Raw genomic sequence first — 17,621 nt, forward strand, 5'->3', positions numbered from 1 at the left:
ATTTTATTTAGAAAAATATTTTTTATCACCTTTGATGTATATTATCATTTTCGTGATTGAAGCAGTTTCAACTAAAAAATATTTGGATCAATTAATTTCGTGATTGAACTCGATTTTTATTTTTTCTGTGTAGAATGGATTTTCCAGCACCTCGATCTTTTGAGCTCCTTTTCTTTTCTTTGACGCTTAGTTTGGAGATGTCTTTCATCACTTGGTCTTTCCATCGAGTCTTGGCCTTCCCCTTTTGGTTATTCTGTTAAGGTCGCCTACAAAAGATTTCGTATCGTAATCATAAAAATCGCCTCCTTTAAAGACAACTTATTTAAATGCAACACATTTAATTGTTCATTGCCAATTAATCGACTGATATAAAAAAATTGTTTAATCATGGCAAAATATCAATTATTTACTTAAATTAAGACTGCGAAGCTTTTTTTCATAGAAGACACTATTTCCAATGGTATGGTTTATTGAGTTGAAAACTGTTTTCATTGAATTGTTCAACTTGTCATAAATGCAAATTACAAAATCGTTTGTAAATTCCTTTATAGGACTGATTTCAGCAAACATTTTATTTTAATGTACAAATTTCTTAATTAAACCAAGATTTTGTGAAGTACTGAAACGACTGAGAATTCGTATATTTAAGGATAATTTCACTTAGGTTGTTTTCAAAAATAAAGTCTTTACAACATAGCAGTGAAAACGGCAGTAAACAAATCTTCGAAATGGGCCTTTTAAAAGAACCACAAACTACATATACATTTTTCGGAGCCAAGACATGAATGTGACCATTACATGAGAAAGTGAGAAACAAGTATTTTTGATTCTAGTGTTTTCGTCTTTTTGATGTTGTGGAATGAATTCTTTCGGGCCTCGACTGAGGAGCCTTGCCAAATTCTCCTCTGGAACGGTGTGGAAATACGATTCTAATTTTGCAAACTACATTGAGGCATAGCTTTAGAAATTTTTGTTTTGGCTTCATAGCAATATTCGGACAACATTTTGCTCAAGTCTAATATGTACTCCTGCTAACAAAGCCATTGCGTTTCGTTCCCCAACAGAATTGTTTGTGTGCGTGCATAAGAGTGCCTGCTAAGGCAAGAGAAACATTGCACTTGTCTGAAATTCTACAGAAATTCCAAAAAATATCGACGATTACTTTGCATGAATTCATAATAAGCCGTGCAGCAGAGCGGTCCGATTGAATGATTTGACGCGACAACAACTGACTGTTATCAAAGACATCTCCCTCCGTAGCCGTTTTGTCATCAATTACAATATGAGTGAGTGCGGGTGCATGTAAATCGTCTAACACACACACTCACACAGCACACACACCCAAATGCATGCATCAATATTTATGAATTGATTAATTATTATTATTTTCTTGTCCAATTCATGCACATGTCATTCCAATTCCATGATTATTTTAAATGCATTTAATGAGAGAATTTTGTGATCATTTAACAAGCCTTTCACTTCAACCGCAACACAGAACGAAACAAAACAAAAATAGGAACAACCAAGACCTGGGCTGAGTGGCCCTGCCAGTCAAGAATTCTAAAATTCCCATGACGTATGGGCACGTACGGCGGTGATCGCCTCGCAAGACATGTAAATTATTGGTTGGGGACAAATTGCTTCAGTAAACGATTTAATGACTTCATTTCTTCAACTATTAAGTGGTCGGCTAGCTGCATTCGTGGTAACTGCGATTTGTTCTTCAACCTTTACAAGTCACCGTCTCGGACATGGGCGGGGAGAGGTACATGCCTGAAGAAAAATTCGTGGTGGCAAAACACTTTATCAGTCAACGAGGCCACTCCATTCCTACAAGACTTCAATTTAATTGAGAATACCTTTTGCCATGATCCTACAGTCTGTCTCTATTGCAGGAAAACTTATCGTTAGGTTGTATTACAGTGACTATTGTGGCAATCGGACCGATGATCACGCTACCAATTCGATCATCGTATTCGCTTTAGGCGAGCATTTCTCCAAGCACTTGGCAGATTTGCACGTTATTTTTAAGAAGAAATTTCACATCGAGACTTCGCAATTGCTCTTCTACTTTCGTAGTATCCTCAAACATAACGCAAGGAGTAAAGCATCAGTGATTTGCAGAGACAGTGTGTATTTTGGAAGAAATAACGAGTACATATGTATATGGATTGAAATACGAATTCAAATATGGATTAAAATACCTACACACACACACCCATACAGAAGCAACATAATTGGCCCGCCTACACAAAAAAAATCAAAATCATGGTTCAGTCTTACAATTTTTATGTCCAATTAAAAATTTTGCTGAAATCTGATCTATAAAGGAATTTGTATTTATTATTGTATTTATTAATAAACGATTTTGTAATTGCATTTATGACAAGCTGAGTTTAATTCAATAAACCAGTTTATTGGAAAATCGTTTATTCTATCAAAAAACCAAGTAAATAATTGATATTTTTCAGTAAATAAAAAATATTTTTATTTGATAGGAAAGGAAATCTTTCAAATAAACCAAGTCCGATAAGCTTCCGGAATACGGTGAAAACCAACTCGGGAAAGTCTACTTCAAGTAAGACTTAGGCAAGATAATTTATACAATATTTTGTTCAAGCATAGAAAACATTGACGACAATGTCACAGGATAACGACCGCAATAGTGGGGTCTTTCGAAGATGGTTATCCTCTTCGGGAAAGGAATTCAGCCCAAAAAAAAAAACCTGGATGACCGGTGAGATTCGCAACATTGTGGTCCAAGTGGTCCACAGACTTTATAACTGCACGTTGATAAAAAGCGACAGTTTATTGGGATGTGTGTATTACACGGCCTCAAGGAATACAATACAAACATGCCTCCTGTTTTTCCGCGAATAGTTCGAAAGCGTTAATGATACCCCCAAGATGAAAAAGTTTCTCTCAAAAATCCATGCCCAATCTGAAACATTAGCAGACGACATGTGAATGAGAGCAGACTAAACGGAGGACATTTTGCGGCTTTTGATAAAAACGCACCACAGGATACGACGGGACTCACAGACACACCGAATTGAAGGCTTATCATAACAGAATTTATGGTAAGAGGCCTTGAGGAGCTACCAACCACTTAAGTCATCCGAACCTGATGGAATATTTCCGGCGTTACTATAGGAGGAGGGCGACCCCGTAGCCGAGTTAGTATCGTGCTTGGATTACCAGGGCAGGGGTCGTGGGATCGATTCCCGCTAGAATCCTTGGTCTGTCGCTACTGTGGTAACACAGTGGACTTAAAATTGTCTAAGTGAGTCTGTAAAGGACTGCCACTCTTACCTAACCTACTACAGGAGGAGGCCGACTATCTGGTCTCCCATCTGGGCGACATTTTCACAGCGTGCGTAGGACTTGCATATACACCGAAAGCGTGTCAGGAGGCAAGGATAGTATTTATACACAAGCCCGCAAGGCAAGTTAGCGACTTAAGCTTTAAAAAGACTATCCAGTGTGAGGTTGCAATCTATTGGACGACACAAAACAAGAAGAGCTACAACGACACACAACAGAAAAAACTACATTGAAATAGAGTTGTTTGCGACCCAGCTCCTTGGCTTTTAAATACATGTGCAACCAATTGAAGGGATATTCATAGTGACGCAGCGACGTATCGCTTCTGTTTTGCTCAGTACCACTTGAACTACGAAATATATTCGCTATTTCTTCATTACAATTTTTTTTATAATGCTTTCTAACAGTTGTCCAGAGATAACAACACACCAATCAATGTGAGACACGATTTTTCTCCTCAATCCCATGACAGCCGGTTGTACGACCGGAATGACCCGATGGAGTCCTGCCGCCTCAGTGTACAACACACGATTCTTCCTGGCTGGGTTCTTTTCTATCGCAATACATTTACCTGTTCTGGATGGTGGGCCACAGAGATTTTTGTTTTGTATTTTGATTGTAGAGCAGACGAGCTTGCGCGCCGAGGAACTACTTTACACATTTCAGGGGACCTGGAATCTGTAGGTATGCTTCTAGTCAAATGTAAGATAAGTCTTCAGAATCAGGTCCGGAGGGCAACGGATGAAAGATGGTCACAAAGGGGGGATTGTGGGCATTCCAAAATCATGTGATCTAATCTAGATTTGAAGACCTCTTCCGCTTTGCTGTCACTGGCTAGAACTGACGTCTCAGTCAATGTTTCGGTCATGACTGGTCACTGTCTGTCTAATCGGAAAACATGCTGACAAACTAAAGGTTGCCAGTAACGACTTTTGCAGAAGCTGTGAGGACATCGAAAAAGAAGAAGAGACTATAGAATATCTACTGTGTGTGTGTCCCGCACTGCAGTCAGAAGGAGTTCCACTTAAGGTTTTCGTTTCTAGCGCCGGCCATACTTTGGTAGGTCGTACTTATTGCGAATTTGCCGCGAGAGCGTGTTTACAATGAGAGTATGACAAAGTTCTATTTATATTGTGTGAGTATCGTTGTCTATAAGAACCCACCTTTAGTGCGCACATACTATTTTCCCACTGTTCGAGGACTTTTCATACCCATTGTGGATGGGTACATTGGAATTGAAATCCCGTATGCAAGCTGTACGCTGTCAACATCACATTCACGATTGTTCCACAGAGATATGGACATGTTGAGAAATGTGTCGCGGCATTCTATTGTAAAAAAATTAAACGAGCCGTTTTGTGTAAAAGCCGACATCACTTTTGAAAAATTTCTTTTTAATTATTTTCATAAATAATTCATAAATATTTTTTATTTGATTTTTATTGATGGGCAGATCTGAAGATGCGTGCTGGTGGTGGGAGTGAATGGCTGTGTCACGGAAGCCATTTGTCAATATTTGTATTTATGTTTCTCCCTTCGCTTCTTAAACAAAACGCATTGAACTTTGCCCGCTTTGGTAGGTGGGTGAATTGCTTTATTGGGCGAGTGTAAAGGTTTATTACCCAAAACTCAATACATGCAGATCGGCCGGACAACAAAGTGTGAGTACTTAATGTCATTGTATTTCAAACTAATGGACGCATAACAAAAATGAATGGATTAGCGTATTAGGCATTATTAAAAACGGGTGTCCGGATGTCTGGATAGTTTTCAAAAGTTTCCAACTATTGTGTGACTTGAAACCGATTAGGCATTCACTCGTGGTAGTGGTCAATGCCACTGTTCTTCAAATTCGGATGTTTGACCAGGCATTGGATTCAAAACCTCTTGTATTGTTGACAGTGAACATGCCAATGGGTAAGAAAGGATATACGGTAGCTATGGGATTCTTCTTGCGCCAGGAAAATTGAATTGGCGCCAACCGCTCACTTTGACGCTGTGTATGAATGTGAGCACACGACACGCTCTGATGAAATGGGAATTCGAAAATTCGCGTACAAATTGAGGAAATAAGCTAAAGGGTGGTATTATATTCGCTTTAAGTGAAATGTTTTCATGATTACTTTCCCTAAATAATAGATTTGGAATCAAAAAACTTGCTGATTTCATTTAGTAGGACATTCCTTCATTCGATCGATATATATGGGGGCCGGTTATAGACCGATTTCAACGATACATGGCACGATTGTTGGAAGTCGTAATAGAACATTCAAACAGGGGCTTAAGATTTCAAATCGGGAGAGCGGTTTATATGAGAGCTATATCAGGTTATATACCGATTTGGATCGTACTTAGAGCAGTTATTGTAAGTCATAACAAAACATTAGGTACAAAATTTCGGCCAAATCGGATTTCATATTTTACAATACGTTATTTCTCCCAAAGGGGAGTGAGTCGAGCTAATGACTATGAGAATGAATATCACCAGAAATTTATGGATTTAATTGATTATGTCAGCGTCAAATTTAAATCTAAATGGAAATTGCATATTGGATTTTAAGTTTGGCTACCACATGCCAATTCCTGCAGCCGCTGGATCAATATCTCTTCATGTGTCAGTACAGTTTCTATTTCTCTCTGTGTGATTTCATTGTTTCAAACGTCTAGTTTTTTTAGCTTCAATTGTCTTTGGTTCACAAACATCACCAATGTGATGCGCTTTTGCCAGTTATGCTTTATACCCACCACCATAGGATGGCGGTATACTAATCTAGTCATTCCGTTGGTAACACCTCGAAATATCGTCAAAGACGCCACGCACAAATACTTAATATTGATGTAGGTCGTTGGCGATTGCAAATGGGCTGTATCGGTTCAGATTTAGTTATATATTCTTGATCGTTTCGACGTTCTAAGTCGATCCAGCCATGTCCGTCCGACTGTCGAAATCACGATAGTCGGATACGCGGTCGAACGCGTAGAGCCAGCCACTTGAAATTTTGCGCAAATACTTAATATTGATGTAGATCGTTGAGGATTGCAAATGGGCTGTATCGGTTCAGATTTGGTTATAGCTCCAATATAAACCGATCTCCCGATTTGACTTCTTGAGCCCTTACAAGCCGCAATTTTTGTCCGATTTGGCTGAAATTTTGCATGTAGTGTTTTGTAATGGCTTTTAACAACTGTGCCAAGTACAGTCCCAGTCTGTCCAGAACCAGATATAGCTCCCATGTAAACCGGTCTCTCGTTCGGTTCGGTTGTTCGGTTCCTAGAAGCTTTAATTTTTCTGGTTTGACATAAGTTTGGTATGTAGAATAAAACTATGACCTTCAACTAGACTTATTTTGAATAAATTTTTAGCTGCATCCATGGTGGTTCGTTTCCAAGATTCGGCCCGGCCGAACTTAGCACGCTTTTACTTGTTTGTTCTCGTTTTGCATTCTTTTTGAGTTTCGCTCACAATTTCTTAGTGCTTACTTTTGTTGTAAGCTCCTACACACACGGCATTTCCGGCTTCCAGAGACTCCAGATGTCAAATGGGAGATCGGTAAATATGGGCGCTATATCAGGTTATAGACCTATTTGTAACGTACTTGCCAAGGGCGTTGCAGTTGTACCAACACACTCCGTGTAAAATTTCAGCCAAGTCGGACGGAAATTGCTGCTCCTTCTTTGGCTCAAAGAAGTCAAATCTGGAGATCGGTTTGTACGATGTCGCCCATTTTCAAATCCCTCATGACCTTTATCAATTAGAAATATGTGTTCGTAGTTTCGACCGAATATATTTATTCGATCGACCGCTATCGTGATTCCCATATACGGGACGGACGGAATGTCAAGACGATCAACAGTATACGTATGTACTTTACGGGGTCGCAGCTCAATGGTGGTGAGTATAAAAACTTGAATTTTTTTAATCATCATGTATCTGTTTATGCTACTATATTCACCTTAAATTTGGAGACAAGTTGCATCCGACATTTGTCTTCCAGAATAAGCAAAACACACCATTCTGAAAAAAATTGAGAAAGATCCTTTTATATTAAGCCATCGATATGCTTTTAAGACGCAATGTACAAATTTGCACATTAAGGAACAAGGGATAAACTTGTCACATATCAATGAGTGCTGTCCGTTTCAAGTTTAAGCTGAAAATGCTGTCTAATGTTCATGCCAAGTTCGCACCTAGATGTTCAGCGTCATAGGCGGCCATGCTAACTTCTGCGCCACGATGGCATTCACGCGATTGTTTTTTATTATTAAGTTTAATGGCATATCAAGAAATTCCATTACCGCCGTTACATTTGAAATTTCTGACGTCGTCCTGAATGCATCGAATTTGAAATTATTTCAGCTCACACGTCTGTGTGTCCGTCATTCGGTGCGTCTTGTGTGGCTAGGTGTTTGATGAGGATAGGTAAACCTGTTACAGATGTCTCTTCACTACTTTACGAGGACAGAATGTACCACACAGCGGCAGTTAGTCCAAATAAGTGATTTAAGTGTGCACACTCTCACTCACGTCCTTCCTATTTGCCCGTTAATAGGGGTGACCTACCGCGTGGCAGTCGTAAAAAAGACTACGCCAGAAACAATGTCGAAAAAAGGAACAACGGAAACAAATCATTCCGATGCAGCTTGGGGGCGGTCGTGCTTTGTATTCATTACGTGGTCTCTGGTCCGTCAGAGATTAACATTGGGCGACAACGCTAAAGAGGATTCATTACTTAGTATGTCTGTTTATGCGTGATTGTGCTGCAGTTGCATTGCGGAAGTGAGAACGGAAACATTTTGCGGTTTATTAAAAACAAACCATTATCGATTGGAACGGCATGAGCACCCGCTGAGAGGTTGATGGTGCTACAATGTCGATGTCTCATTCAAAGTTGGCAACAAAAAAGGACACAAATTGAAACATGTATCATCTCTAGTCAAGACTGTGGGCTACAGGCTTTGTGTGCGACTACACAAAAAACGCACACAAAAATGTTAACGCCCACCACTCAAGTAAGTGAGCCAGTATTGCCACACTACACGCAGGAACATTTAAATCGCGACTCAATAAAACAAACTATTCCACCAGAGACTTTGGTCTGTCGCATACGCATACGCATTTTATAAGCTTAAGATGTTCAATTAGGACATTTCGCTTCATCACTACTTTACGATCTCTAGATTAAAAATCTTTAGCTCATCCGATTTGCCTGAAATTTGGAAGAGAGAGAGTGTTTTTAGACATATCTACAACATTGCAGAATATAATCCAGATCGGTCCAAATTTAGGTGTAGGTCCCATCATATAAACGGAGCCTTGGTTTTTTGGTATTTTTACTAAAAATTTGTTAAAATTTTGCAATTTGACATTTTCTCGGCATGGAAAAGTATATCCCATGGATGAATCGATCAATATTTGGATGAGCGTTGATTTTCGGTATTTTTGCTATGGAACCCACATTTTTACTAAAAATTTTTTAAAATTTTGCAAATGACTTTTTCTCGGCATGGAAAAGTATATCCCATGGATGAATCAATCAATACTTTGATGAAGCTCGCATATAAGGGTACATTTCAAAAATAGATATTTTTACACCTAGTTTAATGAAGTCCATATTGAATTTAGAGAAGATAGAATCCGAATAGGGAAATGTTTTGTACATCCTTAAAAGTAAGGTATATTTTGCAAATAAGACGGTCGTTTTTCATGACTAACGCTGACGACAACAACAAAATTTGAAAAATTGGACTTTTTTGATGGAATAGAGATATGTGCATGATTCTTTTTGTGTGTTTGTAGAAGAAGTGGTACCAAATAAAAGTTCCTCACATGTACGTGCAATTAGTTGTGACGTAATACTTGATTTTAAACAGTGAATATATGAGCACTGCTTAAAAATCGACATTTTTAGTATTTGGACTGCCACGACCTCATTTATGGCTAGGATATGGCGAAACATACCTTTAGTTATAGGGAACATTTAAAGCTTTAATTCAAGCCTAAAAGAAGTGGAAAAACACTTTTCTCTTTTCTCAATACTTCTACTTTGTGAAAGTGGAAAGAAATGATTATAGTTGCATGGCCAAAGTTTACGAAATCCTGAAGGAAATGGGAGTATCTTTTTTAAAAAATTTTGTAAATTTTTGACAAAACAAATATTTTTCATATTGAAAGCCATGACATGTTTAAAGGGCCACAGGTATTGGCATCATTCTTTTTTTATTTTGTGCATACATGTACTGGCACAGTTTGAGTGAAATTTATAGCTCAAAAATTGACGATGTCATTAAAAACACTGAAAAAACCCAAGTCAAAATTTTGATATTTTAAAAATTAAACAATTCATACCTCGTTAACGGTACACCATAGCATGACACGTTAGGCATATTTTAATACCCTACACCACTACTGCGGTACACGGTATTACAACTTAGCGTATTTGTTTGTAACACCTAGAAAGAAGAAAGATAGACCCATTGATAAGTATACCGATCGACTCAGAATCAGTCCCTGATTCGATTAAGCTATGTCCGTCTGTTTGTCTGCTCACTTTTTAAAGAAACTGATTTTACGTACCTGTTTCTTGATGGTTTATGTTGATGAGATGATGGCAAAGATGATTGCTGATGGATGAAAGGGGGTGATAAGCGATGCGTTGATCTGAAAAGAAGCAACAAAAAACGAATTAATCGCTGGAAACAGATCCGGCTCGATCTGTTTCAACACGAGCGTGCCGTGTTGAGACGGGTGGTACATACCCCCACCCGTCGCAAAGAGATTTAAAAACAAATAAAACACCGGTGATTAGGTTTTTTCTTTTAACAAAGGGTTGTCTTTATTAGTGTGTGATATGTCAACACAGGCGATAGTTAACTTAAAGATGAAGGGTGAGAGACTTAGATTGCGAGTCTTTTGGGGAAAACGCTAAAGTTGCTTCGAGGCGTCGATTTAATATGGAAGTCTCTGTTTCCCTCTCTACATCCGAACAAGTGCTCTTAATAAATCTTCCTACAGACGGGCAGAGCGAACAAGGCCAAGGAGAGGTTGTAGAGGAATTTCCGCGAATGGGAAGAATCCCCCTAAGATCCGAGCTAGCGAACAAGCTCCATAGCAGGTTGTAGGAAAACTATAAGAGCTCCACCCTCTACGTGAACAAGCTCAAAGCAGGGGGTAGAGATGTAGGGTATTAAACAGTCGGCACCACCCGACTTTTGCCTTTCTTTACTGGTTTTAGATCTCGTCAAGTTCTTTCTCTAGAGTCCTAAATCATGCAAACCGGTTCAGTATAGATACATACATATAACCCTAAAGGTTATATGTATGTATCTCATCTTGTATTAAAGATATGGACCTACACTTTGCTGAAAGCCTATGTCCTCATCCACAAATGTCTACAACACTTGGACAGCTAAGATAAAAAGTTGAAGACTTGTTTCCAATATTTGTTTGCCGTTTGTCCCACTGTGCGACGCTCCTGAGGTACTATGCCTTGCAAAAACTCGGGAAATGCATATATATGGGAGCTATATTTAAAACTGAACAAATATCTATAAAATTTATCAGTCATCAGAAGAGTTATAAGAGAAACCTACGTAACCAAACTTTGGGAAGATCGGTTAACAAATTACTAAATTATTGAGTATTATTCAAAATCGGACGAAAATATATATGGGAGATATATCTAAATCTGTCTCGATTTCTATGAAATTCACCAATAATATCGAGACTTATAAGAGAATTACTAGTGCAAAATTTTGTGAGAATCGGTTTACAAATGACGATATAATGCAATTTTATATGGGAGCTATATCCAAATCTGAACAGGTTTTTTCCAATTTCAATAGGTTTCGTCTCTAGGAAATACTTGCGCTAAATTTGAAGACGATCGGATGAAAATTGCGACTCGTACTTAGTACACAAACTTGGACCGACGGACAGACAGACAGACATAGCTAAATCGAATCAGAAAGTGATTCTGAGTCGATCGGTATCCATACAAATGGGTCCATCTCTCTTCCTTCTGGGTGTTACAAACAAATTCACAAAGCTATAATACCTGTACCCCAGCAGTGGTGTAGGCTATAAACATATACAAAAATTTGTTGTTTTTTATTGTTTCTTACTACAAATATACGAACATAGGTCCAATATTTAAATAAATCCAATTTGAACAAAATATAAGGCAATAGCAACCCCATGACTCGTGAACATTTGTGCACATTTTCGAAATGTAGAGATGGCAACACCGGCCAGCATAAACCGCATATCACAACCCCCAACGTACACCCACATGTATACATAATTATGCCATAAAGTAAGAAAACTAACTGAGATAATTTGGTGACAATGCAAAAAAACGAAGGGACCCAAATAAACACAGACCCCAATAAAAAATAGACATTATGTTTGGTGGTCCTCATAGGCGAGCAATTCATGTGTATGGCCAAATAAAATAGTCACATCGTCATCCATCCAGCAGCATATAGAACACTCTCAGCCACAGGGCTGCTAACACGGACAAGATGGCAGGCGATGGTCGGTAGTCGTCATCAGCATATTTGCAACAACACTGAGTTCCACCCACATTCCCATTTCCGGAGGGGGTATCTAACAATTTGAACATCCTACTCGTCATCATCTCACCGCCGCTTCAGTGACATTAGTTTTGCTTCATAATCCATATTGCCCTCCTCACATATCTTTTATCTTTGCGATCAATTTTAAGCGTAAGCAATTTCTCCATCAGCCGTTATTTTGTACATAGAACCGTAGTTTTGTACATAGAACAAAGTACACAACAACGGCTGGTGGACAATGGACATACACAGAATTATTATAAATATTTACCTAAAATTGATTAAACATGATTTTGACTTTAAAAAACGTTTCATTCAAGGTGTTCAACCCCGTTTACACTGCTCTTTATAAGGAGAAAACAGATGATCGTGTCATTAAAATCATCTGTTTTCTCTTTATAAAATCAGCTGACGAGAGCCTTAAACCCGTATTTGTTGAGCAATGTAAGCGGGATTTTAATTGCTTTAATTATTACTCACATGGAAATTCGATTTTTATTGTATTACAGCAAGTGATTAGTAGAGAAGGCCTACGTGGAACATATTACTAATTGTACAAATTAAATTGTTTTTTAATAGAATAAATTGGGCATTGATCACGATTTTATTGTGTTCCCTTTCACATATGTGTATTGCGAAAAGAAGGGCGAATGAGACCCGAAAGGGTCTAACAAATGACATACGACTATGCTAGACTTAGGGGTCTCAATGTTAACCCAGAGAAGACTGAAATCTGCCTGTAGTTTAGCAACGTAAGGATAATACAACAGGGTCAGAAAACATGTTGTCTTCGCATAGGCGGAGCAATGGGGACCACGCCCACTATTCTAGATATCCGACCCCTTGACATACAGATTAATTGCGACACAGCCACTGCGGCTATGAGACTTAAGGCGATGGATAGAGAATAGGTCTTACCATCGTGGTATAACCGTGGTGGGTGACGATACTATACACGGGTGGATTAGAAGAGGTTTCCGATCGGGTACCTGAGATGACACTTGAGATACTTGTGCGAGATACTAATGCCATGGTCAGTTTTAGATTGACGGAACTCTGGTATTGCGAGGACGTCGAGTGTGAACATCATTACGAACAGTAAACTGGCCATCGGTATAACTCTCGGTATCACAACGGGACACATAGGACTACGAGCTCACTTATGCCAAATAGGTGCGGCAAGTGATAGCGTGTGTAGGGCATGCGCGGAAGACGATGCGACGTTGGAGTATATCCTATTTCATTGCCCGGCTTTCGCAGTCAACGGACACCAGCACTTAGTTGGGGAAACAATACCAGACATGAACCATTTTGTAAGAAGCACGGAATTTCTAACATAGATTTTATTTTTCAAGGTTACTTTTTACTATTATTGGCTTAGGTGTATGCCCATCGTGGCGTGGGTGGGATTAATACACGCACCCTCTTTTCATCCTAAGCTATTTAAACCACTTTAATTGGACCTTTTAGCTTATCATAAATACAAATTGCAAATTGTTAATCAATAATACAAATCCCTTTATATGTCCGATTTCACCGAATTTTAGAAAAGGTCTTGGAGTACAACTACCTTACTGTTGTTGGGCGAATTTGTAGAAGCCATTCACATTTTCTCTATGTGACATATATTTGAATTGCTGACTTCAAAAAACACAGCACCACACACAACATGGAGAGTAAAATACTACTTGTCAAATTAATTTAAACAAAGATTTTAGACAACATCTTAATATTTCACCTTATTTTTCAAACTACACTCAACCAAATTTGTTATTCAAAACAGCAAAAATGTTTGCTAAAACAGCATTTGTTGTCTGCTGAAAATGATAAAGCAGACAATACTGCTGTTTCAGCAAGTAACATAGGGCTGCTGTATTAGCAGACATTTCTTATTGCTATTTCAACTAATAAAATCTGCTGTTCGAGTACACAAGTGTGCTAAAAAAAAATTGTATGCTACTTTCTATGGTTGCCTGTTACTTGTTTTTATTATTTCAGACAGATTTTAATTTGTGGAATATTACTGTAAAGAAGCTACCTTATCCATCCATTGGTATACATTTCGAAATGTGGCTGAGCGCGCCCGCATTTGGACGTATACCAAGCTGAGCTAAGAAAATACAAGAGCGCAGCTCGCCCTCAGAACAAATTCTGGAGCTCCGTGGAGGATACATCTGAGGTCTCTAGGCTCAAGAATGTCTTACCCTGAAGACCTATAACGGTGTGACCCATTCAGAAGTCAGAGGATTTATGGACAATGTCTAGTGAGGAAACACTAGAACTACTCGTTGATACACATTTCCCGGGAAACTCACCAACGGACAACGTAGCTCCAGAAGAGGTTGTCACTGGTATGCAAACGCCGGAGGTCATTGGGCAAATTGTGGCTGAGTCGAAAATCGTGTAGGCGATAAAATGTTTCTACTACTTTAAGTCGCCCGGCTCTGATAATGTATCACTGGTTGAATTACAAGCAGTGTCCGACAGACTGGCTCCTTCGTTTAGGGAGATATACTCTGCTTGTATCAGCATGTCGTATATACCTGTGAGATGGAGGGACACAAAAGTCATTTTCATTCCGGAAGCAGAAAAACTTTACCACGCGAAGGCGAAAGATTTTCGTCCTATTAGTCTGTCATCCTTTATGATGAAGACTCTAAAGATGTTGATAGAAATATATCTTAGGACAAAGACTCCTAGAGATCGCCTGTCTCGGCAACAGCATGCATATAGTAAGGGCAAGTCCGCTGAAACAGCCTTTCACGAGCTAGTCACCTACATAGAGGATTCTCTCGTTGTCAATGAATACGCAATGGTAGCATTTCTTGACATTGAAGGTGCTTTCAATAATGTAAAACCGACGTCAATCATGAATGGGTTTCCCCTCCTATTGCTGGCAATATTTGTGATATATGTTGTTGTAATAGCAAGACCAAAAGAACATCACTTTCTTTCACAATCGTTGTTACAAAGCTGGTTATGAAAGACACATTTATTTTTTATTTATTTTAGAAGAATATTTATTTATATTTTTATACAAATAGTTTCTTATTAATGCATCCACAAATATTGTTTTACCACCCCGAGTTAGCACATGTAAGATCAATAACACTAACAAACACTTAGTTACAATTAGAAGTTTGGCGATCGTGTTTATTTAAGGTAAGAAAACGACTTGTTGCGCAGCGACACTCTACACTCTAATTATAAGATCCCTAAATAAATAAATAAATGAGTACTTGGTAATTGTTGATTTTTTTTTTTTTTGGACTTTAATTGAAATGGCAGAGTACGACTCTATATGCCAGGTTGTACTTCCGAAGTTGGTGTCCCCACCAACTGTATATAAAAACACGTGTAATAAAATTACAGAATTAAAAACAATGTACAGTTATAACTGTACTGAGTATAACGATGACTATGCACCGAATCCCGAAGCGTCCACTTCAGACGAATTCTAAATGCAAAGTGAATTGTTGATAAGAAAAAGTTTTTTCTCAAAAAATTTTCATAAGAGATTTTGATTGACAGCGTTCCACTTTTTCCAACCCTCTCACTTTTCTATCAATTGGCACACAGGCTAGACCGATCACTTGTTTCACAATCGATATTTTAGAGCAGAAATCGATGTTTTAGCACTTAGATTAATCGATAAGTCAAAAATCGTGTTTCTAAGTTTTTCGCAGCGTTGCCGTTTTGAAATTTGAAAATACTTTATCTTTAGGACGTCGCTTTTGTGAGATTTGTTTGCAGAGTTGAATTTTTCAACGCAGCGCTCAAAAACAAAGCTCAACGCGCTCATTCTGTTTTTTCCCTCAAGGCGTTGGGCTTTGTTTTCGAGCGTCGCGTTGGAAAATGCAACTCTACAAACAAATCCCACGAAAGCAACGCGCCAAAGGAAAACAAGTTATTACTTTCACACCTATAAATACTACTTTACGTACGGCAACACAGAATGACGCTTGATTTCAGTCCAACGAAACCAAAGAAACCTTCTCAAATTTTTGAGCTTCATAACTATAATTAAGTCATTTCCTATATTTTAATATAATTTTTTGATCATTTTAACGGTAAATTTTTTACCGTTTACTCATAGAAAAAAATTTGCTGAAATTAGCAAACACTGTCTGCTGAATATTAGTAGGTAATTTCTCTGCTATTGTGGCGGCAGTTCTGCTAATACAGCAGTAGTTCTGCAATTTCAGATCAACAGTCTGACTGCTGAAAAGCCTGTTGTTTGCTGAAAATGACTGCTGCTTAGTTATGTTGTTTTACCCAACATTTTTGTTGTTTTGAATAACAAATTTGGTTGAGTGTAGCGTAAATTTGATTTGCTGTTATATATGGTTGAAAAATGATCAAATTATAGAAAATTAGAACATCATATACTCTACATATCTCCAATACCAAAATATAAGATACAATAGACAATTTTTTGAAGGAATGTTAAAATGTTTAGGCTAATTTAACCTTTTTACCATCTGGAAATGGCAAAAAATATTTGCTGTTTTTGCAAAAAAAAAAACTGTTGCCCCATATTTAGCAGATTTTCTGGTGTTTTAACAAACTTTTTTGCTGTTTGTCCTAACAAATTTCTCTGGTGCGTTATTGCATTAGTTCCTAAGTGTGTTGTATTAGAACTTTATAAGGCCATGGGCTGATAAAAGCCTCTGTTATTTCCCGATATTGACAAAATTTATGTTATATTTTACAGTTAACTATATAATAACTTTAACAAGAAAAGAGCGTGTATTTTAGTGTTTAGTTTACAATTTTGGTCGGCTGGGATGGGATTTGGTAAGTCTTTTGAAAAGTGTTGGTCGAAAATTTGTTTGTAGTGGCAACGCTGGTTCTTTGTTTTGATTTGTTGTGGTTTAATCCTCGGTCCTACAATAAAAAAAATAAATAATTTGCATGATTGAGCAACTATTCTGGTGGGTATTCGGAGCTTGGGGCAGCTTGGTCGTCGTAAATTTCAATGGGTAATAATATAGCATACGATAGTGAAACTGATGACGATGAGAATCTAAGCGATATTAGTGAGGATGAACATTTACCTTTGGCCTTGGGATCAATTCTGCAGCAAGTTATCAACCAAGAGACAAATGAAATGCCTCCAGTTATAAGGAAAAAACCAGATTTAAGAGTTTTTCGGGTATGTTTATGCAATACTGGACCTTGAAATGTTGAGCAATGGTAATGGTTTCTTCCTATATTTCTAGCACACCATGATGTACAAAGAGATTAAAGCGCTGAGTGGACTACCTGCAAACAGTAGAAGACCAAGCGAAAGGTGGTGCTTAACTCGAGGACTAATAAAAAGAGAAAATGGCTTGGCAGGATTTCCAAGTGGCTCCTTCACATCGGGTCAACACCGTCGCATAGTAAATTATTTTGTACCCAATAAAAAGGCGGATCGTCTAATGTCGCTGGACTCTAAAATTTACGTCTGTAAATTTAACAACGACGGTAGTCGCCTAATTACTGCCTCCCAAGATGCCACAGTGCGCATTTTTGATGCTTCCAGGGGAACGTATCATCGCATAAAACGTCTCAAAGTGCGGGATGTAAATTGGAGTATTCTCGATGTAGATTTCAGCCCATGCGGTAGATTTTTCGCTTACTCAACTTGGTTCGATTCATGTAAGTGAAATTTCAGGGCGAGTATATGCAGGAAAGTTTACAAGCTAACATTTCGTGTATTCGTTTATAAATACTGT

The 17,621-nt window shown here is 38.2% G+C and overlaps 1 protein-coding gene and 1 long non-coding RNA gene across 3 annotated transcripts in view; one reads left to right on the forward strand and one right to left on the reverse strand.

The window, feature by feature from the left end:
* LOC106086151 (uncharacterized) overlaps nt 1–17,621 on the reverse strand; it is a 20,824-nt gene continuing 3,203 nt past the window's right edge. The window contains exons 2-4 of one of the 2 annotated variants that reach the window (XR_001221089.2): nt 9,902–9,985; nt 9,674–9,777; nt 1–266 (exon numbers count right to left, since the gene is read on the reverse strand). This is a non-coding gene — a long non-coding RNA (uncharacterized LOC106086151). Of the gene's footprint in view, nt 267–9,413; nt 9,621–9,673; nt 9,778–9,901; nt 9,986–17,621 lie in introns of those variants that run through there. The other variant, XR_001221088.2, reaches the window with a different exon arrangement.
* The window catches only part of LOC106086150 (DDB1- and CUL4-associated factor 11), a 9,698-nt gene continuing 8,801 nt past the window's right edge, over nt 16,725–17,621 (forward strand). The window contains exons 1-2 of the mRNA XM_013250697.2: nt 16,725–17,056; nt 17,124–17,544. Of these exons, the coding sequence (XP_013106151.2) occupies nt 16,880–17,056; nt 17,124–17,544 (598 nt within the window). The 5' untranslated portion in view covers nt 16,725–16,879. The remainder of the gene's footprint in view (nt 17,057–17,123; nt 17,545–17,621) is intronic.

This window comes from Stomoxys calcitrans, chromosome 5, assembly GCF_963082655.1.
Source record: "Stomoxys calcitrans chromosome 5, idStoCalc2.1, whole genome shotgun sequence".
NCBI classification, from domain to species: Eukaryota; Metazoa; Arthropoda; class Insecta; order Diptera; family Muscidae; genus Stomoxys; species Stomoxys calcitrans.